Source organism: Camelus bactrianus, chromosome 3 (genome assembly GCF_048773025.1).
Source record: "Camelus bactrianus isolate YW-2024 breed Bactrian camel chromosome 3, ASM4877302v1, whole genome shotgun sequence".
Classification (NCBI taxonomy): Eukaryota; Metazoa; Chordata; class Mammalia; order Artiodactyla; family Camelidae; genus Camelus; species Camelus bactrianus.
Window position 1 is genome coordinate 52811417 of NC_133541.1, and position 23253 is coordinate 52834669.

At 47.3% G+C, this 23253-nt stretch overlaps 1 protein-coding gene across 8 annotated transcripts in view; it reads left to right on the forward strand.

The window, feature by feature from the left end:
- Window positions 1-23253, forward strand: part of PDE8B (phosphodiesterase 8B) — a 294732-nt gene that overhangs the window by 57530 nt on the left and 213949 nt on the right. For 2 of the 8 annotated variants that reach the window (XM_074360081.1, XM_045512340.2), the window contains exon 1: window positions 14021-14286. The exons of 4 other annotated variants lie outside the window; for them this stretch is intronic. In XM_074360081.1, the coding sequence (XP_074216182.1) occupies window positions 14263-14286 (24 nt within the window). In that variant the 5' untranslated portion in view covers window positions 14021-14262. Of the gene's footprint in view, window positions 1-3641; window positions 3662-14020; window positions 14287-14953; window positions 14973-23253 lie in introns of those variants that run through there. 2 more of the 8 variants (XM_045512341.2, XM_045512342.2) reach the window with 2 other exon arrangements.

Consider the following 23253-nt stretch of genomic DNA (forward strand, 5'->3'; position numbering starts at 1 on the left):
CAGCCCTGGCTGCCGTCTGGGCATGAAACTGGGCTGTGGCACCAAGAGCGTGGTTCCAGCTCCCTGACCCAGAACTGCCTGTGCAGGGACCACCCTGCTGTTCATGCCCTGGTGGGCCCCACGCTTTCTGTTCTTTAGGGACAGGACAGGGTCCAGAGCAGAGAGTATCAAAGAATGACAGGAGCAATTAGGGTTCCTCGGCCAGGGCAGGGGGGAGCTCTGCCCTCTGTGCCGAAGCAGTCTTTGGAGGTATGCCTAGGGTGGAGGAGTGGCGTGTGTGTCCAGCAAGTGAACAGAGTGGGCTGTACTCCTCGTTTGAGCCTGGGGGGCCTCAGCCCTGCCAACAGCCTCCCTCCATCACCTCCCACGGCCTCATCTCCAGACGCAGTGTCTCTAGTGTGGGAGCCTCTTCCCGCCCCAAAATACAAGCTCTGCCTGAGTCCCTGCAGACCTGCCACTATGTCAGTGCGGCCTCCTGTTGCCAGCTTTTCAACAATGTTTTTCAGCCTCTGACCCTGGAGAAATCTCAACTTCCTTGTACTCAGTTCAGAAGATGTTTGTTATTTAGGGTTCTGATGCAGACGGCTGATAAGAGAGTCCTGAGGCCTTCCGAGTTACTATACCCACAGAGTCTAAGGATTTCAAAACCAAGAAGCACAGGACAGCCACGCCCTGAGGGGCTGCAGAGCGCCAGCTCCTGTCACCTGAAATCGGCCGGGATATTTAGACATGGGTGTCAGGGAGTTTTCACTACATTTACTTTTCACATTTTGTTTGTTTTGCTTTTGAAACAAAGGTTTCCAGTAGCACCAACAACGTTGGATCTGTGTTGTGTTGAAGCTCCTGTGGTTCATATGCATGACTTGGTGTTGCCTTCTACTTCTGTGTCACTTTTCTCTGTCGATTAAGGTAAAAATGGCACAGAGAAAACTGGTGTCTAGGAATACAGTGTGGGGAGCCAGAGAGGACAGCTCCAGAGCTGTCCTGGTATCTCGCCCCTGACCGACCCTCAGGGGAGGGGTGTGGCGGCGCAGGGCCAGGCCTTCAGAATTCCGCTTGCAGCAGCCCAGTTGGAGGGCCTGTGTCTGCTTAATCAGCCTGTGTCAGTTGCTCCTCATGGGTGACTACATCGAGTGCATCCTACCTGGTGCTGGGGTGGAGGTGGGGGCCAGGGGCGAGAAGATGCCAATGAGACGTGGGCCTTTTCCTTCAGCCCCAAATTACAGAAGTCACACAAGCAGTGGGAAACGAAAGCATGGAGGTGAGAAGGACTGAGTGGACTCCTCGGGCTCAGGGTGTAAGTGGACAAGCTGTAGGTTCCATGTTGGGATACTGATGTCAAGCAGAAATGCCTTTCCCGAGGCTCACTGGAGAGTTGTTTGGTACAAGTGACTGAAATTTGTCGTGAGGCAGTCCAGGGTTCAAGTACTTCTTGATGAGCTCTGTGATCTTGAGGAGGTACTTTACACTCTCCTAGCCTCAGTTTCCACATCTGTAAAAGGGAGATACTGAGCCTGTCACATGGGACTACTGTGGGGGTTGAATGAGATTAGGAAGACAGAACAGGTCTTTGGCATTGAGCACATAGGAGGGGCTCGCTCGCCTTCTGGCTGAGGATGGGAGAGCCCCATCCTTAGGGACCTGAAATAAAAGAGAGGGTCTGCTTTTAAGTGTCAGCCTAGCCAGGTGGTTCCACTTCTCTGCATTGTTTTTGTGATAGGCCGTGAAGGTTGGGAACCTGGAGGCTGACTGCACAGGTACGACTGTGCTGATGAAGATGTGGGGCGAAGGGGCAGGTGAGCCCCCGACTCAGGGCCACAGCATGGGAGAGAAACTGTCTTCATGAGCAGCTGCTGGAACTGAAGAGCTAAGGAACATGGAGACAGGCTAAGCTGGTCCTCACCTTGCTCTCCAGGACGGAGCTGGGGTGGGGATGGGGCTGGCTCTGCCAGGACTGTTTTGTCTCAGGTCTGCCTTGGAAGTTCATGTGAACCTGATTTTGTCTTGGGGTCGGGGGAGGGAACATTGAGGTATGGTATAGGGTCCACAGGACACTTTTCCCTGAGCCAGAATCCCCAGGACAAGGCCCCAGGCCCTTCTTCTGTCCCCCAACCCCCATAATGGCCCCCAGCAGCCAGCTAACCATAATCCTCTGGGAGTTGTTCTGGGTGTTCCTGTGTCATGTGATGACACTTGTGTCCTGTGACGACTCCTTTGTCATGTGACCACTCTCATATCATGTGATGACTCCTGTGTCATGTGACAACTCCTGTGTCATGTGATGACTCTCGTGTCATGTGACAACTCCTGTGTCATGTGACGACTCCTGTATCATGTGACGACTTGGCCAAGATAAGCACTGAGTGACATTGTCAAGAGGGATGTTTCATCAGCCACGGAGAGAAAAATATGTGCATTTAAAAAATTATTTTTGTGAGGAAATTGAAATCCAAACATCTTACCTATCTAACCAAGTCAAGGTAGAAAGTGATCTTTGATTCCAGATTATATACTTTAGGCCTGAGAGAGAAGAGTGAGTTGTTGGGTTAACAGAGACACTGAGGTATCTGTGCTGACTTCAGAGTGGCTCCAAGCAAGAGCGGTCAAAATCTACAGAGCATCTGAAAATCCCAGAGCTGAGAATTTTGCTCTCCTTGTTGACAATGTTACTGACCCAAGCTACCGATAAACAACTAATTGCCTAAATCTCCTGATCCCCCCCCCCATTTATTTGAGTGGTTTCTGCCTTTGTAGAACTCAGAGTCTGGTGAGGAAGACAAATTTTAAATAAAGAAACACACCAACAGTTATATTTGCAGATTGTGATAAAGGAATAGCTATCATGAGGGAGAAGTAATGGGGAGCTGGGGTCAGGGAAGGTCTCTCTGTGGAAGTGACAGTTAAAGCCCAAAATAACAGTGCTTCTTAAATATTAACGTGCGTCGGAATCACCTGGAGCGGCTGTTACAATACAGGCTCCTGGGTCTCACCCCTCAGAGTGTCCGTTTCAGGAGGTCTGAGGTGGGTCCCAAGAATCTGCATTTCTAGTAAGTTCCTGAGTGATGCTGAGACAGCTGGTTTGGAGACCAGGCTCTGAGAACCACTGGCCTAGAGGATCAGTGGGAATTAGGCAGGTGAGGAGAGTGGGGGAGAAGACCAGTGAGCAGAGGGAGCGGCGTGTGCAAACACCCCAGTGCGAGAAAGATCTGCGGGCCCTTGTGCCTCAAGGCAGCGAATTCAGGGACCAGTGGCGCAGGGTGATGTTAGAGATGAACCTGACCCTCATGGCCATCCTGAAACTCACTCCAGCAGAGCCACCGCCAGGGGTGGCATGTCTAAGAACGACGGTTCCACTGACCTTTGGATATGTCCTGCTGCCACCTGGGGCTGCTGGAGCTGTGCTGGCCCTGAGATCTTGTGAGGACTTAAAGTGATAACCTATGCAAGGGGCTGAGCACAGATCAAACGCCCTCCGCTCCCTGACTTGAGACGTGGCCCTGTCTCAAGTTCCCTTTTTTATTTTTATTTTTTTTAATTTTTTTATTTTTTTCAAGTTCCCTTTTTTAGCTAGAGGGACATGTTGCTGAACTGGTGCTGTCCTGAACTGCAAGCAAAAAGAGCTCATGTGGAAGGGATGCATGACACCTAAGCCGGGATCCAGGTAAACAGTTGGCTCTAGATCTGGATACCACTTCCACAGAGCAGGGGTGTGTGTGTGTGTGTGTGTGTGTGTGTGTGTGTTTTCCAACCTCTCATGCAATTCATCAGTGTCACAGGATTTCAAAGCAAGGAGAGCATGGGTTGGGTTTTTGGAGCCAAAGTGCACAACTGGCATTAGGCCAGTTCAGTCCCGAGTCCGTTTACTGGGTGCTGACTCTGTGCAAGGTGTGGGAAGACAGGACCAGGTGATCAAGACTGGGTCCCTGCTCTGGAGAAGCTCCTAGTCTCACTGGGCGATGGACACATAAGTAACACAGAGCAGTGGGGTAAAAGCCATGACAAAAGTCTGTTTGGAGGGCAATGAAAACTCAGGAAAGAGCGAGCAGTTCTGCCTGGGAGGGCAGAGGTCACAGTCAGAAAGTGACACGGGAGCCAAGCCTGGAAAGGAAACAGCTAGAGAATGAACCAAACTGAAGGATAAATGAACAATCTTTAAGAACTTTTTTGTTATTGTTTTAAGCTCTGACCTAAGTCATCATTATGTGCTTCTAAGATACACAGCCACATGGTGTTGAGTTTGATTTAAAATATTGCATAAATCGTTATATATAGAAACACATATGGAAACAATCCAAAAATGTTTCTCATCAAATATAGTGCCATTTGCTTTTATGAATTTGCTATTTCTGGTTGCAAATGTGAGATACAGTTTGGTCTTCTGAGACTCAGAAGAAATTATATCACCATTCCAAGTGAAAGTAATTTTGGTTGTTAATTCATTCATTTATTTAGTTAGTCTGTTGACAAACAGAAATTTCTGTTTTTGAAGCACTGCAGTAGATCCTTTGGGGGCAATAAAGATACGTAAGACAGTGTCCTGCCCTCGGGACTCTTCAAGCCTTAGGAGTCAGAAAGACACCTGGACACAAATAATTCTAACACAAGTGGGTCATAAGTGATATGATTGAGTACAAACAAAATGCTCCAAGGAGCTAGAGGGGAAAAAAAGCTATTTTCTGACTGGTAAAATCATAGAAAGCTTGACCATTTATGGAGAAGCCCTTTGCACTAGACCTTGTAGGATGGAAAGGGTTTGGACATACAGAATGAAGGGTGGGGAGAGGTGTTCCAGGCAGAGGGAGGTTTGTGAACAAAAGGAGTGGGAGGTCCCTTGGAAATGGTACTTTGTCTCCTTTAGGGGTATGAGTTGGGGAAGGAGCTGGAATTGGTAGATGTCAGCCTCACAACAAAGTTTGAACTTGATTCCACTGGCTGTGACTTCTTGGAATTTGCAGTGTCAAGCACTTGTCACTTGGTTCCTTGTATGTTGATTTTAGTTGGCATCTCAGGCCTGACATTCGTCTTGGCATAATTTTGTCAGACCTATGGGATATATTTTTAAAAGTCAGTCTGTGTATGTTGATAGTCATGAAATTACAATGTGGTTTCAAACAGCTGTAAAGGCCACAGATTGAAAGTAGACTCTTTTCTTTAGGAATTGGTGATTCCACCTCTGGAAGTTGAAAGAAATTTTGTATCAGAGGCCCTTCAGAAAGCAGACGAAGGCTTGTTCTACACTGGTGTGGATGGGTATGGGCAGGGTTAAGAGAAACCATCAAGGGAACAGTGCAGTTTCCAGGGTATAATGAGAGCCGAGAAGCTGGTACCTACCACTCGTAGGCCAATGGTAACACACCCCTAGAAGGATGGTCATGGGCCAGGAGATGCAGCAGAAGCTGGGACTCAGAAAGATCTCTATGTTGCCATGGAGACACACAGCTACTGCTGGTGCTCCCATCCCGTGCTGATGCCTCCCCTTGCTGAACCCAACTGACTGCAAGCCAGAGGCCAAGGGGCTCATAATGTATTCCCCCCAGGTCAGCCTCCTGGGGCACAGGGTCAGGGAGGAAGGCTGGAGAGCCCATCTGGAGAGGCAAACAGACTATCCAGCACAGTCCTTTTTAAAAGCTTTAATATTTCTATGATTCCAAAACAACCCAAATGACAATAAGCCTTCATTTAACAAATATGTTCCAAACACCTCTGTTGTTCTCAGGAATTTATAAAAATTGAGAAACATGGAATAGATTGGATGGAAAGATGAATGGGTGGTTGGTGAAGGAGTCTTTGGCTGAGATGCTTCATTACGTAGTAAGTCAACTGGATTGCAAGGTTGGTGAACACAGGCATTGGGCTGTGTTCCTTCATTGCTGAGTCCTCGATTCTCAGCACTGTGCCTGGAGCTGAGTAGCTGCCATTAATCACTTATGTGAATAACACGATAGAAGAAACATGAAGACCACCAAGCAGTGTGAAACATGCATCTGGGGTCTTAGGTCAGGAGAACCCAAAGCTGGGGTCAGGAGTTAACCTCCGACCCAGGAGACGTAGATCATGACAGTGTTTGGTTTTCTGCTGCCAGTACTCTTTAGGTCAAAGCCTCTGGCACCTCCCAGGGAAGAAAGGCCTTTTAATGGTGTCAGGGAGGTGAAGGACAGTCTTTCGTTTCAATCTTTCAAGTCTTTCCCAGCCACTTCAAAGGGCTGCATTATAACTCCCACGTCCCGACCTTCATTCATTCATTCATTTATTTATTCAGTGAACATTAATTGAGTGCTTATTTTTAGTGTGAGAATCCAAAACTAAGACAGATACAGTTTCAGCTCTCTAGGAGCAAGGTCTGGGAGGAGCTACAGGCCCCACATGGGAGACTGCAGTGCTGGTCCTGGTGACGCAGAATGCAGGGAGCAATCAGGGGCTCCCTCCATGGGCTGGAGGTCTCAGAGTAGGTAAGTTGAGTCCTGAAGGACCGTCTTAACTGTTTACTTTATTTCTAGCCTCCATCCCTGCTCCCTCCCCCCACCACTCAATGAGGAAGTAAGGAACTAAGTCCTAGTCAGTAGTAAGTAAATGTCTTGTAAAGCAAATTCCTGGCTGCAATAACACTTTGACTCAGCTGCATTCACACCAACGTGCCGTAAGCCAATCAGTGAACTCGGGCAGAGTTCCTCACTGTGGAGAGGAGGAGCAAGAGGTGAGGAGGGCACAAAGCAGACGTCTGGATTGGAGAGAGGAAGGAGCAGGTACAGGAAGGGAGGCGGGGGGCCATCTAGATAAACCTCACTGACTGCAGAAGTTTTTTGGAGGGTCAGGACTATTTACCTTTCACTCTGCAAACAAATGGAAGGTACATCAGGAGATTTATTCATCCGTGCTTGTTGGTTTGTTTTTTTTAGCCCCTAGCAACCGAATGTAGGGTAAAGGTCTCCAAAATGTTGTTATGGACCTGAATGATGCGTATTAACTCTGATCCACCTGATTTCCAAAGATAGTTGGCTGTTTTTAAAACATAGGCATGAACAGTTTTGATACAAATTTGCTTCAATCCCAGAGGTGTTTTTGGTTTTTTGTCAGAAATAAAGTCTTTTTTTTTTTATTGAAGTATAGTCAGTTTACAACGTTGTGCTAATTTCTGGTGTACAGCGTAATGTTTCAGTCATCCATATACAGACATATATTCATTTTCACATTCTTTTTCATTATAAGTTACTGCAAGATATTGAATATACTTCCCTGTGCTATACAGCAGAAACTTGTCGTTTATCTGGTTTTGTGAGGAATTCCCTTGTATTTCTGATTGTAAGAGCTATTCTGCCAAAGTTCAGTAGGTGTCCTGTGAGATTTGTTCCGTATGTAGATGCAGTTTTTGCTGTGTTCGTGGGACAGGGTGAGCACTGTGTCCTTCTCCTCCGCCATCTTGGCAGTCTCTCCCAGAGGTTTCTGTTAATCAGTACATTCTTGTCTTTAACTTGAGTATTATGACTAGTGATGGGAGGAAAAAAAATAAGTTGGGGAGGAGAAGCAGAAGGGGAAATAAGAAATCAAATGTTGGTCAAAATCTAAGGGGCAATGATTTCTTAATTTATCTATCTTGCCCCCCTTTTTTAAAGCCTGCTAAAGTTGTGAGAATTTGATTAAAATGTATTTTAATTCTTAGGTAAGTTAGAAGTGTTTTTTTATTTGTTTGTTTTTAATTCATTCCCTCCTCCCTCCACTTTACTTTTTAAAGGAGGATAAAACATCCAGACCTGGAAAATTTTGCTGGGTTAAGTGCGTGTGTGTAAACTGTATTTCATTTTCTATAAGGACACTAGTTCCATTAGGGAGTGACTCTCTCCATGTGCAGTCTTTAGGGTGTTTAGGGTTTTGATGTCCTTGGTCTAGAAGATGTTATGTGGGGACCAAGCTCTGGCCAGAGGGCAGATTCCTTCCCTTCTGGCCATCTGCTAATGTCTCCCGTGTTCATTCCTCTCTCTGTCCACCTCTTGAAAGCCTTTGACCCTAGATCCTCAGCTCTCCTGCTTAGAGCTTCCTCTCTTATCTTTCCGTTGATGATGCCTGAATTTTTAGCTCCGTCCCAAACATTTCCTGTCACCTGCAGACCTGTTGCCTCTCACCTGCTAGATATCTTCCCCATGTGTTCCACAGGGACTTCAGACCCCAAATACTCAAAACTGCACACCTGAGTGCTTGCTTTGGTCCAACCAGTGCCTGTCTTATTGGAAAGTACCAGCATCCAAGAGCTGCCCACTCACAGCCCTCAGTTTCCAAGTCCTATTCTGTGCCTGGGTTTCTTTCCCATTCTTCCCCTCCTCTCCATCCCTGATGCCAGCGCTGCACTGCAGGCTCTCCTCCGCTCTTCTGGATTGTTATTAATTGTCTCTCTGCCTCCATTAGTCTTCTCCAACCCATGCTTCCATCCACCACCAAATTTATCTTTATAACAAATCTCCATGTCTAGTCCTTATGTAAAATCTTTCAGAAGTTCTTCATTTTCTCACTCTTCTTATCAGTGGATGAGTTGGTTAAATAGTGTCATTCTCTTTGTGTGGGTTTTCCTCTTATTTACCATACGGGCCACAGCTCCTCTGTCCCTTTGCTGGGCCGCTCAGAGTTGGCAGGTCCAGAGTCTGGTTCTCAGCCCTTTCTGATTACACGCCCCATGGCTTACAGTAACATCTGCACACTGATGACTCTCAAATTTATGCCTCCAGCCCTGACCTTTCTACTGAGCTCCAGATGCACAGATCCAACTGCCTGATTGACATCTTCACTTGGATGTCTAATAGAGACGCGAACTGAAGAAGGCCAAAGCAGGGTTCTTGATTTCCCACCCATTTTTTTCATGTTCCTCCCTCCTGCTCCTCCATCTCAGTAAATGGTGCCACCATCCACCCATCTGCTCAGGTGAAGAACCTAGAGATTATTGCTGCTTCTTCTCTCCCCTCCCTCCTCTTCCCACATGCACTCCATCACTAGTCCTGTCAGCCTTACATTCAAAACCATACATCCCGAACCCGACCATTTCTACAGTCTCCACCGCTTTCTCCCTAGTCATCACCATCTCTCCCTCGGATTACTCCAACAGCCTCCTGCTGCCCTGCGAACCCCTAGGATTGATTCTCCATACAGTAGCCAGAGTGATCTTTTCCAAAAGCAAATCATATCGTGTTTCTTCTCTGCTTAACACTCTCACACGCCTTCCTGCTGTACCCTGGCCACACTGGCTGCCAGCCTCCCGTCTCTTCCTGGAACACACCAAGCTTAAGAATTTTGCTTAAGGAACTCACCAAGCCTTAAGGATTTTGCATTTGCTCTTCCCCTCCCTGGGATCTTCTCCCCTCCAATCTGCATTCTCAGCTCCTTGGGATAATCCACGTGTCAGTTCAAACATCCCCGCCCAGAGAAGCCCTCTCTGATCTCCCAAACTAGTCACCTCCGCGTAAGTCTTTCTATTGCTATAGTTTGTTTCATTATCTTCAGCTCATGATAATATGATCTTTTTCCTTTTTTAATTTTTTCATGTTAATTATCTCTCTTCCCTCCAGCAGAATGGATTGACCTTGTTTACAGTCTATTTTATATAGATAGTGGGTGTAATTATTAATGAAGAGTGGAGGAGGGGCTCGGCTCTCCAACACAGGTAAAGGAGTATGCAGCAGCAACTTGACACAGTGGCCTCTCCTCAGATTCAAGTGCAAGCTTATGCTTACGGCCTCCTGGTTGATGAATTATAAGGAGAGAGACTTTATTGATAATGCTAAACTTCCTAGCCCACATTTAAGCTTTGCAAACCTGTACCCCCAGGCCACAGGGCTAATGCTCATCCTTGTGACAACTGCAGGGTTACTCAAAACTTTCTGTTCCTCTCTCTTTTTGACTTGCGCCCTCCCAAGGACAGGGATACGGGGTGGAGAGTGTCTGGTCTAGAATTTTGTAGGAGGTGTGTCAGGTTTCCTCAGAGTAACTTTGCTGGCTTCAGGCTAAGATTTCAATATGATGAGAGAAGATTGGGGCTAGGATCCTGATTCTACTCACATATTTAGAGTGAGGGGGCCACAGCCGACACCAAGGGGCCTCTCAGAGTCTGTTCTTCTATTGTCAGAAGGTCAGTAATGTTACTGTTTGTGTATTCCCTTGGTTCAGGATAGGGATGGTGATAATGGGATAATGTTATACCAACTGGGTGGAGGCCTTACAAAGAGAGTTTAATGCACATATGGCCATGGGAAGCAAACCATGGACTTAACTTCCCTAGAAATTATCAAAGACTATTAGCACTTAGGGGGCAGGGGGAGGTACAGTTTGGTGGTAGAGTGCACACTCAGCATGCAGGAGGTCCTGAGTTCAATTCCCAGTACCTTCATTAAAATAAATAAATAAACCTAAATAACCCTTCCAAAAAAAAAAAAAAGATTGATAGCACTTGATTGTACTGGTGTTTCATACTGTGTCAGTCATGCACGCACCAGCTTGTCAGCACCATCATCTTCTATCATCAGAGAAGAGTGACCAATGGTATGTTCAAAGGAACCGAAATGGTGTGCCCCACTTATTTTAACCTCATCAGTAGAACTAATGTCTTGTTATCAGTACATAACAGCTGCTCTTCCAGCCCTGAGTGGTCAGGCTTCTGTTTATTCCCTGCAAGAAAACTGCTTTCTTCCTCCCCTATACCTCTACTTGTTGAGTTATAGACCTGAAACAGATTGATTCTCTTACACGTCTGGGGCCACCAAAAGCCAATAGCCACTCAGCCCACCAGAAGCGACTTTACTCCCGCTCGTATTCCAAACAGCTAGACATATAGGGCCATAGGCAGAGCTGTGGGGTCGGTACAGCTGTCTTTGCTGCTCATTTCCTCTCACCCCAGAAGGGCCGACTCTTCCTGAGTTAGCAGTGCGTTAAGCTGCCCTTCAGAGAAGGAGAGAGTGTCAGATAAACAGTCTTGTGAAGGTGTCACAGGCACAAAGAGTTACCACAAATAGAAATATTACAGTTTTAAACTTTAGCATAGAGCAATACAGAATCAATCAGGAAAAAAAAAACACTTTTGAGGAAATTACAAGCCCTATAAAATCTGGGTGGAGGAGACATTACGGGCATGAGCAGGGAGCAGGCTGAACTCCAACAAATCATACCGTGTTGGCTGTTGCTACTCACCTGGCTTAGTCCAGGAGGAGAGAGAGGCACTGTTTCACTCCTGCTGAAAGGGATGCAAAGGGTGGGACAGACCAGTGACCGTACAGTGGAAGAAGTGGCTGGTTGGCCTGGAGAGCGAGGAAGAAGGAAAGCCAGGTGGCAGTGGTTTGCACTGGGAGAGTTAGTGGCTTAACCACCAGGAATCAGATTTGGTGGGGAGATGATTCTTCCTGGGTCAGAAACTTTGTGAAATATCGGTGGGACTCACAGAGAAGTGCCCAGTGGGCAATGGGAAGAGTGAGAGCAGGGCTTCGTGGTGCTGTTCGAGACCTCCCAGCCACTCCCTACCTAGACTGGGAACTCTGTGCCTTTGGTTTCTTTTCTCTCCTTTCCTCTTTTCCTCTCTTCCTTCTGTGTTTCCTTCCCCTTGCTTCAGCATACATCACTCCATAATCCCCTTCGAGGTACACAGCAGGATGAAGTAGGTAAGTATTGGGCTCTATTTTGCTGTATTGGAGCAGGGGTGGAATAGAAAACTTTTAGACACTTGGAATCCAAAGATGCCAAAAATCTAGCAAAGAAATGTGAACCCTTAGAACTCTGGCTAATAGATTTGAGACACTGTCTGTGTTCAGGCAAAATCTCGGGAACAGCGGACAACCTGCTGGCTGACACAAGAGTGTACCGTGCACAGGGGAACTCCTAGGACTTCTTGAACAGCTCTTCTGAAAATCCCCTCACTTACAGGGATGAATAATACGGCTTTTGTTTTTCTTTTACAGACAATTAGAAAAGGGATTCAAAGAATTCGGTGCCTTTGTCTTTCCTCATTGTCCCTTTTGGGGGGGTAATATTTATTTACCTATTATCATTATTATTTTTTCTTTAATGGAGGTACTGGGGGTCAAACCCATGACCTCGTGCATGCTCAGCATGTGCTCTATCTCTGAGCTGCACCCTCCCCCTCCATTGTCTCTTTGTCATTGTTTTTCTCTTTCTTGTTTTCCTTGTCCTTTCCTTTTCTTTCTGAAAATATTTGTATTTTTTGCTTGGGTTGATTTACCCTGAGTCGTTCACGCTGGCCTTTTACCTTCTGGGTTATTTTTGCCTCAGACTTTCTTAAAGTTGTGTTGCTTTCCCCCTCTGCCAAATCTCAACCTGAACTTGATCTTTCACCTCCTGATGTCTTCGCTGTTGTGCTTTTCCTTGTCTATACAGGGCCTTAAAAGGCTATGATTGTGAAATAATGATAGATTATGCTGCTATTTCAATGACCTTAACCCTTCTACCTTGTCTCCTTTGCCTCACTTTTCCATCTGTCGCAGGAGGAAGTGTATTAGATTTGCTATTGTGCATAACACATTACCACAAATGCAGTGTCTTAAACAACACACATTTATTATCTCACAGTTACTGTGGGTCAGAAGTTGAGAGTAGCTTTACCAGGTCCTCTGAGTTTGCTGGGTCTACAGTCTCATCTCAAGCCTCAACTAGGGAAGGGTTCACTCTCAAGCTCTCCTGGTTGTTGGCAGGACTTAATTCTTTTCAGTTTGTTGGACTGAGGGCCTCAGTTTCTTACTGGCTCTAGGCCAGAGGCCCCCTGGGCTCCTTGACGCACAGACCTCCCCAACATGGCTGTTTGCTTTATCAAAGTCAGCAAGAGAGAGTCTCCTAGCAAGACTATGTAACATGATCACTGAAGTGACATCCCCATCACCTTGGCCTTGCTTTATGGATAGGAAGCAAGTCACAGTTTCCCCTACATCCAAGGGAAGGGGATCCACAAAGGCATGAGCACCAGGAGGTGGGGGAACTGGAGGGCGTCTTAGAGTCTGCACATACAGAGAGGAGCGCTTTTGAGGGAGAAGGCTTTGAGCTCCTCAGAAAAAGGCAATAAAGGCTATATTCATACTGCTCTCATGCCTTATGGTTGCCTCTATAGATTATGGCCAACACCAAAATAATAGTTTTCTCTTTATCTCTCTCTGTGTCCTATGTACTAGGTTTTACTTCTAAAAATGACTTGTTTTCCTTTTCTGCCATTAGGAATCTCATCAGCCTGTCTGGATGAGAAAGTCAGCAGGAAAAGATTGCTGTTGTTGATCTTGGTTTTGGCTAGACTGACTCAGCCCTGTGGGCAGCTGAGAGGGGAAAGGATTTGTAAATGCTCCCTGGGTCTCTGTTAGAAATCTCGTCACTCCAAAGGAGCCAGGTATGGGGCAGGCGTGATAATAACCACCAGCTAGATGGCTTTTATTTATAGCTGAAGCATTTAATTAGGTCTGATTCTTTACTTTTTCCAAGTGTCTGAAAGCTTCATAGTATCTGCCCAGGCCTTAGATTCCAGCTCCCTAAACAGATTAGGAAGGGGTGGTAAGGGTAGCTGTACCTTTGTTTGACTCACTTTAGTAAATTATCCCCATAGTTAAAGCTGAGGAACAATAAACCCTCACCGGCCCACCCCTCCCTGCAACATACACCTAATCAGGTGTCGTTTACAAATTCATTTGAACACAAAAGTCCTCCTTTAACTTTGAGGTAGAACGGAATGTATGTATGTATGTATGTATGTGTCTATCTGTCCATTTATAATGACTAGTGTCTTTGACTTTAGGATCTCTTTAAAATAATAGTGTATACGAATTTGAGTTGAGGAATGAGGCAGATCCGATCCTTCAGTGTTTTGGTGGGGGTGGTTAGAGGCGCACGGAGAAGAGAGTGGAAAAGGGTGGGCATGGTGAGGAGGAGTCCCAAGAAGCGCCAGGTTGGTCATCACAGGCGAGACTGGACTTCCCTTGAGCTAGCCGCGGGAGAGGCACTGCCGGGATCGGGATCGAAGTGGCTGGGGCGGGTGGCGCTAAGCGGGCTCAAAGTCGGGGCTCACACCCTGCGAGGGGCGCTAGGACCCAGGCACTCGCCGGCCTCGGGAGGTGCCTGGGGAGTGAAGGCGCAAAGAGGCTCAGGCTTACGGCCAGAGTCCCTCGGAACGACCAGCCCCTGCGCGCGGGCGCGAGGCCCGGGGCGCGGGGCGCGGGGCGCGGCTGCCCTGTGCCCTCTGTGCGGGGCTACGGCGCGGGCTACGGGCATCGACGAGGCGCCCAGCAGCCGCCTGCCACCGGCATGGACCCGCCGAGCGCCCTCCAGGTGAGCCCCGCGTGTGGAGTCCCTCGTCCCGCGCCCCGCCCTCTCCTAGCTCCGCACTCAGAGCTGTCCCCATACCCCTTTCAGACACCTTGCAGTTAGGGAGGGGCTTTTTGTCCCTACCCCCACCCCCCACCCCCAGCCTCTGCATGTCCTGGTGCCCAACTCCCTTCTTTCTTCCCAGGAGGGGAGCACTTCGAGTGTCTGCTATAACCGTCCGGTTTATAATTCCAAATAATACAATTGCCCACAAACAGCGTGGTCCGCGTCTGGCTGGTACTTTCTCCAGCGTCACCCGCCTTGGTGCTACCTGGGACCAGCTGCAGTGACTCCTGTTGCGCCCCTAGTTTCCCACGCTGTCTCCGTGCAACCGCGGTGCCCCTGCCTTGCTCCTCCTGCTTCCAGTGGCTGCGTAGCTGCCTGCATTCCCGGGAAGTGAACCACAGCCAGCCTCAGCCCTGGGGCATGGGTGGAGGGGCATCTGGGCCCAGGAAGCCTGGGTGCCCTCGCTTTGGCGCCCAGGACTTCGCGATCCAGATGACCCACTTACACACGCGCGCGCAGCTCCCGAGACTGCGCTTGCTGGGCACCCAGACGGAGCGTGAGCCATATAGCACCCGCTTCCTGTGGGGGAGAAGCAACATGGGTGCAGAGAAGGTGCTCACGCTGTGGGACGTCGCAAAGTGCAGGTGAGAACGGTCTGCGGTGCAGGGGAAGGCGTTTCATCCAACGCGGAAGCTCGTAGGCGAGCTGCCTCTCCGAACTTGGGGGCGACCTGGTGGGCGTCTCAATGTCACCTGAAGTGCCCTTAGTTGCCAGGATCAAGTAGACGCGGTCCCTGGACTGTTGCGGTGGGCGAGGCGTGCACCCTCGTCTTTATAAAGGCTTAGCTAGATGTATTCAGCCGTACCTTCAAGACTAGTCGTGACCAACCATCTGCTTCCGGCTCAGTCGGACACCAGTTAACCGCCTCCAGGTTGCCAACCCCAGAAAAACGTCGCTGACAGTTGCTATGGGCGAGCTTGGAGCAGCTAGGGCTGCAAGACCACCTCGGTAGAGCGGTGGGTATCTCTCCCCTCAACCTTTGCCAGCCGCCAGGTCGGGGCACTGGGGGGCGTGCCTGCTCTGATAATAACAGACTCGTGTGTCAGAACCTGAAGTTAAACACATAGTGCCAATCTAGAAGAGAAACTTCCTCTAAACTTGTGTGTTGGGAGACAATCAACAAAATCATTTACATAGGGCTTGCGGGGTAGGTGAGGCGCAGAGGACCCACCCTCTAGGATTTTATAGTCTGCTGGCTGTCATTGCCAGTTCTGCTTGACCGGCCCTCTGACCTTGAGTGAGCTGTTTTCACTTTGCTTGGTTTTCCAAGAAGCAAGAAGGGAAGAATGATGATTTGCCAGCAGTTACAGGATCATGGCTACTGGGGAGCCAGTACCTGGGTTTCAGACCTAGCTAGCTGTACCACTGACCAGCTGTGAAACTTTGGGCAAGCCACACAACCTGTCTGGGCTGCCACAAAAGACTCAAAAAGATCCTTTAATTCTGGGCACCTCTGTAGCAGTAATTTGCCAGCTTAGATAGCCTACCCATGCTCACTGGTTCTTGGCAGTCTAAATGGTACTTGGTTCCGCAGAGCATCCATGGGCCAAGGAAACACTGGATCAGAACTGTGGGTGAACTCTATTTTAATTCCAGTCTGTTTCTAGCGCTGCACAGTTCTTTCAGGCTCAATGTCTGTGGAAATACACCTAGCTGGTTGAGTTAATACTTAGAATGCCCTCAGAAAGCCCTCAAATAGAAAGTCCTGTTTAAGGTAGACTGTGGTTATGTAAAAGGTTCTTTTTGTGCCTTTGAAAGACCTTTGCCATAACCACTCTGTTAGCAAAATGAGTGGAGGAGAAGGCCCAGATTGACCCCCAGTAGCAGAGGGCTGAGTGCACCACATGCATCATGGAGACACCTTGGGTTATACCTGATAAGCAATTTGTTTACCTGGGAATGACTCTGTTAATGTTAAAGTCTCAGAAAAGCAGTTTATCAGTTTGGTAATGAAATAATGAAATTGTCTTTAGAAGCTCCATGAAGTATTGGAATGCCTGACATTGCTAGAGTTTACTGGGGTAAGCACTGCTTTAAAAAGTGTTGCCCTTTAATTTCAATTCAGGAAGAGAAATAAGCAGGATGATTTATTATGTTTCCTGACAAGATAATATCTTAAAAGAGATTAAAAAAAGGAGAAGTAAATATGATACAAACTAAAGAAACCTTGTTTCTTCGGTTCCAGAGATGAGTATCACTGTCATTACTATAATGGTGAATATCTATTAAGCACTTACTCTGTGCCGAGCATTGTTCTAAGTGCTCTATGTACGTAGTCTCATGGACTCCTGTCAACAACTTCTGAAGCAAGTACTATAACTTGTTTCAGCTTTACAGGTGGGGAAACTGAAGCTTCTTGCCTGAGACCACCCAGCTGGTAGGTGGTAGGTCTAGACCAGCTACTTGGGTTCATTTACAATGAACCAAGTGATATACAGGATGGAGGCGATGGGGAGGGCACAGAGTGACCCTTGAGTGTTGGGTACTTCATATACCTCTGTGCATGGATAGTAATAAATCTCTGATGAGTGGTATTTTTGTTTTCTTTTTCTAGGTATTCTTTCTTGCTTTTATTAATCTGACTTGGGCATCTTTTACTATGAGCAGAGAAATTGACCCCTTTCTTTTTAACGACAGTATATAGATTTGAGTGCAGATGGATGAAGCATTTGTTAAACCAGCTCCTTGTGAGAGGGCATTTGGATTATTTCTAAATTTTTACCATCTTATACAGGGCTAGCATAGTGGGTCCTCTTATTTATGTGTTTCTGCACACCTGTTCAGGTATTTCTGGTAGATCAGTTCCCAGGGGTGGAATTGTTATAAGAAAGAGCATGGTTATTATTTAATATGTACTTTTTAATAGATGCTACCAACCTGCCTTCACAAAAAGAAATGTAATTTCTAGTGTGGGGTCAAGTTCTTCTGTGAACATGTTTTTGGGCTTTTGGTAAATCAGGACGCCTGAATGGGTCTCAGGGGTATCATTTGTAAACTAGGGGTGATAGGATTTGTTGGTTCCAAGGCCTTTTCTGCAAATATGTACAATTAGAAGAAGAACAAATAAAATTGTCCGTATTTGACCTCTTTTTTTAACCTACAAAAACAGACATTTAATATGGGTTCACTTAATGGCACACAAACTCCTGAAATACCTATTTCTGTTACCCTGGCTTTTCTGAGGTTGATTTGTGTGTGAGATAAGGCTTGGCTCTGCTGTAGTCACAAATTAAATCTCAGTGCCTTTAAACAAAAAAAAGCTTATTTCTCACTCACATTCTATATCCGAAGCGGGTGAGTAGAGCGCCCTGCTCTACACAGTCACTCAGGGAGCCAGTGTGACGTAAGTTGTGCCATCTTGTAACTGTACTACCTCAAACACACAGTCTCCGTGGCCCATGGCCGTGGAGGGGAGAGAAACCACAGAGGATTAATGCCTACTCTTAAGTCCCTTGGGCCAGGAATGAAGCGTATTTCTTTTGTTTGTAGTCCTCTGTTCACAATTAGTCACAGGGACCTCACCCCAATGCATGGAGACTGGGACCTGTTGTTTCCTGTATCCAGAAAGAGGAAAGGGTATGGTAAATGCAGAGCATTGTGTAGGAGTTTGCTAGGGCTTCCATGACAAGGGTGACAGACTGGGTGGCTTAAACAACAGAGATTTAGTTTCTCACAGTTCTGGAGACTGGAAGTCCAAGATCAGGGTGGCATCAGAGCTGGTGTTTTCCGAGGGCCTGCCTCCTTGGCTTGTGCATGGCCAGTGTAGGGGAGGGAGGAAAAAATCGTTTCCCCTCTTTCCTTCTAGGTTCTTAGCTGAGACCCTCCTCCTCCTCAACAGATGAACAGTGGGGAAAAAAAATTTTTTTTATTACATCCATATACAGATGCACTTCTGGGAGTCCCACAAAGAAATGAGATTCCAAAGGTGGCCAGGTGATGGCAGTTTACAGACCATCCTGAGCTAAGGAAGGAAAGGGATAGGGGTCTGGGGCTTCAAAGCGGGGAAGGCCATTCAAAGTAGGGGAGGGGAGAGCAGGAAACTTTGGGTAAGATTGTCCTGCCCTGCAGATAAGTCTCCCAGGAGAAAAAGTGATCTCTGCTAATAGCTCTTTTCCTCATACAGGCTGCCTTTCTAATGTAAATTTGCTTTACAGAAGGATAATTCTACTGTTTTCAGAGCTTCTCCTGTATCTTCAATTTCTTAAAGAAATAATCAGCTCAGAATAATCCTAGTGCTGAAGAGGCATATTTTGGAGTGGGACATTCTGCTCTCCCCTTTGCCGTCTTCTCTCTTCTCTGGGTCTTCTCTCTGTCTCCTCTCTTTTTATAAAGGCAACAGCCCTACTGGATTAGGACCTTCTCAAAAGACCTCATTTAATGTAATTACCTTTTTAAAGCCCCCCTCTCCAAATCCTGTTTCGTTGGGAGTTACTGGGGGCTGGGACTTCAGCCTATGCATTTGGGGGGACACCATTCAGCCCATAACATTGCCTCAGTCAGATGGCACTTCCTGAGGAATAGTCACCCTCTTTTTATTTGAGGAGGACATATGTTTCTGAAGCCACATCGTGGAATCCTCTGTCTCTTCCCATCACACCCTCCCCCTTTGACTAAAAAGTGTTGGTGTTTTTTTTAATTCCCTGATTGTTATTTAAAGGGACCCATTATTACTATTTGCATCAAGTAACCTTCTATAATGGCATTGAATCTAAAATGAGACAGGGTGACTGTAGGTGAGAGATGGTATTCGATCTCTGGTGGTTAAGAGAAGGAATCCTGGAGCAGACTGCTTGGGTTCCAATCCCAACTCCACCGCTTACCAGCAGTGTTTCCTCATGTGCACAATGGGAAGAGTAATACTTAGGCACAGGGTTTTTGTGCCAATTAAATGAGATAATGTATGTAAAGCACTTGGCATGTACTAGGGGGGTCAAAATCGGGGCTATTATTACTTTGCAACTTCAGAGGCTCATGGACCCTTTCAGGCCCAGTGTGCCCTGCCCTGGACCGCACCCCAGGGGCGCCAACAGCCCAGAGGCTCGGCTACGGGAGCTCTCAGGGCTTCCATGTGTGCCTTGGCATGATAGTCACTGTGTGTGTGGCCATTTTAAAATGCCAACAGCGCAGGCACGTAACGTCATAGGTTCACAGTTCAATTTCAAAGCTGAAAAGGAACACAGGAGACTATATCCTTAAATAGCCCATTAAAATAATGATTTCTATTTCAGCTGAGGCAACTCAGGTTGGCAATTAAAGGGATACAGGAAAGCAGTGTTTCAGTTTTTCTGAGATGTACCCTTGCCCATTTCAGTGAGCCTGGAATCAGGGTGTGTTTTGCGGTCAGTGGCACCTCAGAGTTAGGCCTGGTATCTTTTCCCATCAACTGGCCTTCTCACAGCAACTTTTCCCTGGAAACATAAGGAGTTAAAATAAGTGTGGATTGCTCTATACCTGGCATGGATTATCTATCTTGATTATTGTGAAACTCTAGATTCCTGGGACTGCACTGGGACTTGGGGAGCTTGGAGTTGTCTTGTGGTCTTGGGCCTACAAGACGAGCAATGTAGACACCAACAGGAAACCAAGGCAGTGGCTTCTCTGGGTCGGGGTGGACCATACACTTCACCCCTGGCAACTGTGTGCATCCCCCATGTGGCAGAGGGAGGCTGAGACTCTGCGTCATGGGTGGTTGCTGGCCTTCTTGTGGGACAGCATGAACTGTGCTTCCTTGTTTCCCATCCTGTTTCTGACTAGGAAGCTAAGGAAGGGCAGTGCTAGATGAAAAGTCAAGTGTGTTGTGAATTGATCACCAGTCGGGATCGTGACCACGCCTGCTGGTGGGGCAGCTCCTCATCAGTTGCTGTTGGCCGGGCAGTGGTTGTGACGCACTTGTCATAGCCTGTGAATGCATCTCCTAAGTTTTAGCCTCTGATGTTTTCAGCTTTTCAATCAAGATACGTGCATTGTTGATAATACATGTCTTGAGTTTAATTGCTGATTAGGATGACTTCGGAAAGCTTACACTGTGATTTGGCATTGAGACAAAATTTATTGTTTTCACAGTTACACAGAGTCAAGGAAATAGAGCACAGAGTATAAATTTGATATTGATAAAGCAAATATTTGTCATTGGAAGAATGATGCAATTTCAGTTTAGTTTTCTTTGTTTTTTGGGGGTTTGTTTTGTTTGTTTTTGTTGCTTTTTTTTTTTTTTTTTGCCAAGTGAGCTCTATGGAGAGAGAGCATTACTAAGAGCGGTTGAGCCATTTTGCTAAGAAAGTGGCCTGATAAATGCATTACCACTGCATGAGTTCTTTACTGTTGTACGTGAGTTAGGAGGCCATGGCTGATGAAATATTAGGAAAACAAAAGATTTTTCTAAGTTTTTAGGATCTTTTTTCTAGTTCCATTTATTTAGCATTTAAAAAAAAATTCAAGGCCATCTTCCTTGCAGTGGAATGCAATGTGAAGAGGAAGATTCAGTCCCTCACGTAGTCCTCATCAAATCCCCTCTGTTCTAAAAACCTCACAAAAGATCCTCTTAGTAACCCAAGAGTGCTTCAGAAGCTCGGAGAGTTCTGGGTCCTATCCTGGCTGGTGGTGGGATGATATGAGGAAGACTGAGATAAATCATACTGACAAAAGTGTTTACTATGAGCCTCTTTGTCAAGCAAGCCATTGAATGGCATTTCTGCCTGAGGAGCATCATTTTGCAATACGTAGTTTTATGTCTCCAAGTGGAAACACTCAGTTTTATCTCAGAATGGCTTTTTCCAAGAGACAGTGGCCACCGAGATATTTTCACCATCTGTCTTTTGTTGAGCAGGCTTTTCTGGTTAAAGAAGGACATTTCAGACCTTTTCATGTGGCAGGCACCGAAGTTCCCAACATGCCGTCACTCACACTGTGGGAATCCGGGCTGTTGGAGAGGCCATGGCTCACGCATTGATCTCTGCAACAGCAGAACGTGTCCCGTGGCTGCAGGGATTGCACAAGAGGAAAAGAAGCAGGGACGTGGAGGGGAGTGGAAGGGGTTGGGGGAGGCTGTCTGGAGGAAGTGTAAAGCACTGTGTCCCCACCCTTTTGTACCACAGCACATAGAAGACAATGATGATTTTGTCTGGGAGGCCGGAGCTGGTGGACAAGGCTCTGTCTGCTCCAGGCCCTGCGTGGGTGGCCTGAGGGCTGAGAGAGCCAGCATCTTGTCATGCTGTGCTAGTTGAGTTAGGTGGTTGGTGAGGAAGCCCTGGTGGTAAGGATAGCCCTCAGGAAGAGGGAGGGAGGGATCCTGGATTATCCACCCCGCCTGCCTCAAACACCAGATGGCCTCCGGCCTTGGCCCACATGTAACTGGTCTTCCTGTTCCTCCCCAAGCCCTGCCTTTAGGGGCATATGTCTGCAGGATTTTTCTCTGTCTCTGTCCGCCCAGGATCTGGAGGCCAGAGAGAGCTGTAAGCGGCAGAGGAAGATGAAGGCAGCCAAGGATGGTTGCTTCTCCCCTCCAATTTCTCATCTCTAAAAGGAGCAGGTCTCCATTGTCCACGCAAGAAGTAATTACTGAGCGTCCCACACATGCCAGACAAAGTTTCTCTCTTCTTGGAGCTGACCTTCTGGTGGAGGGAGATGGTAAACAATGAGAGAGACAAAGAAAGAAAGCAAGTCAGAGGGCAGGATGTGCTGGGGAGAAGCTAAAGCAGGAAAGTGGGGTAAGGACTCCCTGAGATGGGGTGGGGGTCACAGGGGGCCTCCCTGGTAACATTTGAGGACTAAAGCATATGGGGAGTGAGCTGTGTGGATAGTTGGGAAGAGCATTTGAAGCAGGTGGAATAGCAGGTGCAAAGGCCCTGAAGGAGCAGTGTGTGTCCATATGTTCGAGGTGCAGAAGGAGGCCACGTGGCGGGAGAGAGTGAGCAAGGTATGGGCAGCAAAAGCTGAAGTCAGAGAGGTGGTGAAGGGCCAGACTGCTGAGGGCCTTGTCATCCGCTGTAGAGACTGAGCCAGAAGGGAGTGATGGAACCCGACTTCAGTGGTAGGAGGGTCACACTGGCTGCTGTACTGAGAGTAGGCTGAGGGGAGCTAGGGTGAAGCTGTGGTCAAAACAAAGGCCCACCTCCCCCTGGAAGCCTTTCCTTGTAACCAACCTTGAGTGCCCCTAAGTTAGTTTTCAAGGAGAAAGGTGGTTCATAGTTTGTTAGTGGAAAAGTCTTGCTCCAGATAAATGAACTGTAATCAGTGGACAGATGAGAACTAATGGAATCATTGGTTGCAGAAATTTATCTGATAAATGGGATGATAGAAAAAGAGAGAGAAGCCCACCATCCAAGGATTTGTTGCCAGTGCCAAGTAAGGCACAACGAAAAGCCCAGAGAAAGCAAGTCTTTCCCTAATAGCCCAACTGACCCACAGCTGAGTGTGATGGAGGTGCCCCTGTGAGCGTGCTCTCACTCAGCGCCGCACTGTTGGTCTGGTTTCAGTGACTCCTTTCATTTGTGGTGTGAAAGTCGCACCATCGCTTCGGGTCTCATGCATGCACTGGCTGTCTGACCTGGTGGCCAAGGCCTTCTGCAGAATTAAAACAACTGCCCGTCTCTCAATACATCCTCCGGAAAGCTGTCACTCGGCTAAAGGTACATAGGCCCAAGAATAACATGATTAGTAAGGAATGATGAGTTTATTTTCTTGTGCTTGACACTCAGGTATATGGGTCATACCATAGTCTGGGCAGTTTAAACAACAGATGTTTATTTTCTCACAACTCTGAAGTCAAGAAGTCCAAGAGCAAGGTGGCATCAGGGTTAGCTTCTGGGAGGCTTCTCTTCATGGTTTGTAGATGGCTGCCTTCTCGCTGGGTCTTCATATGGCCTT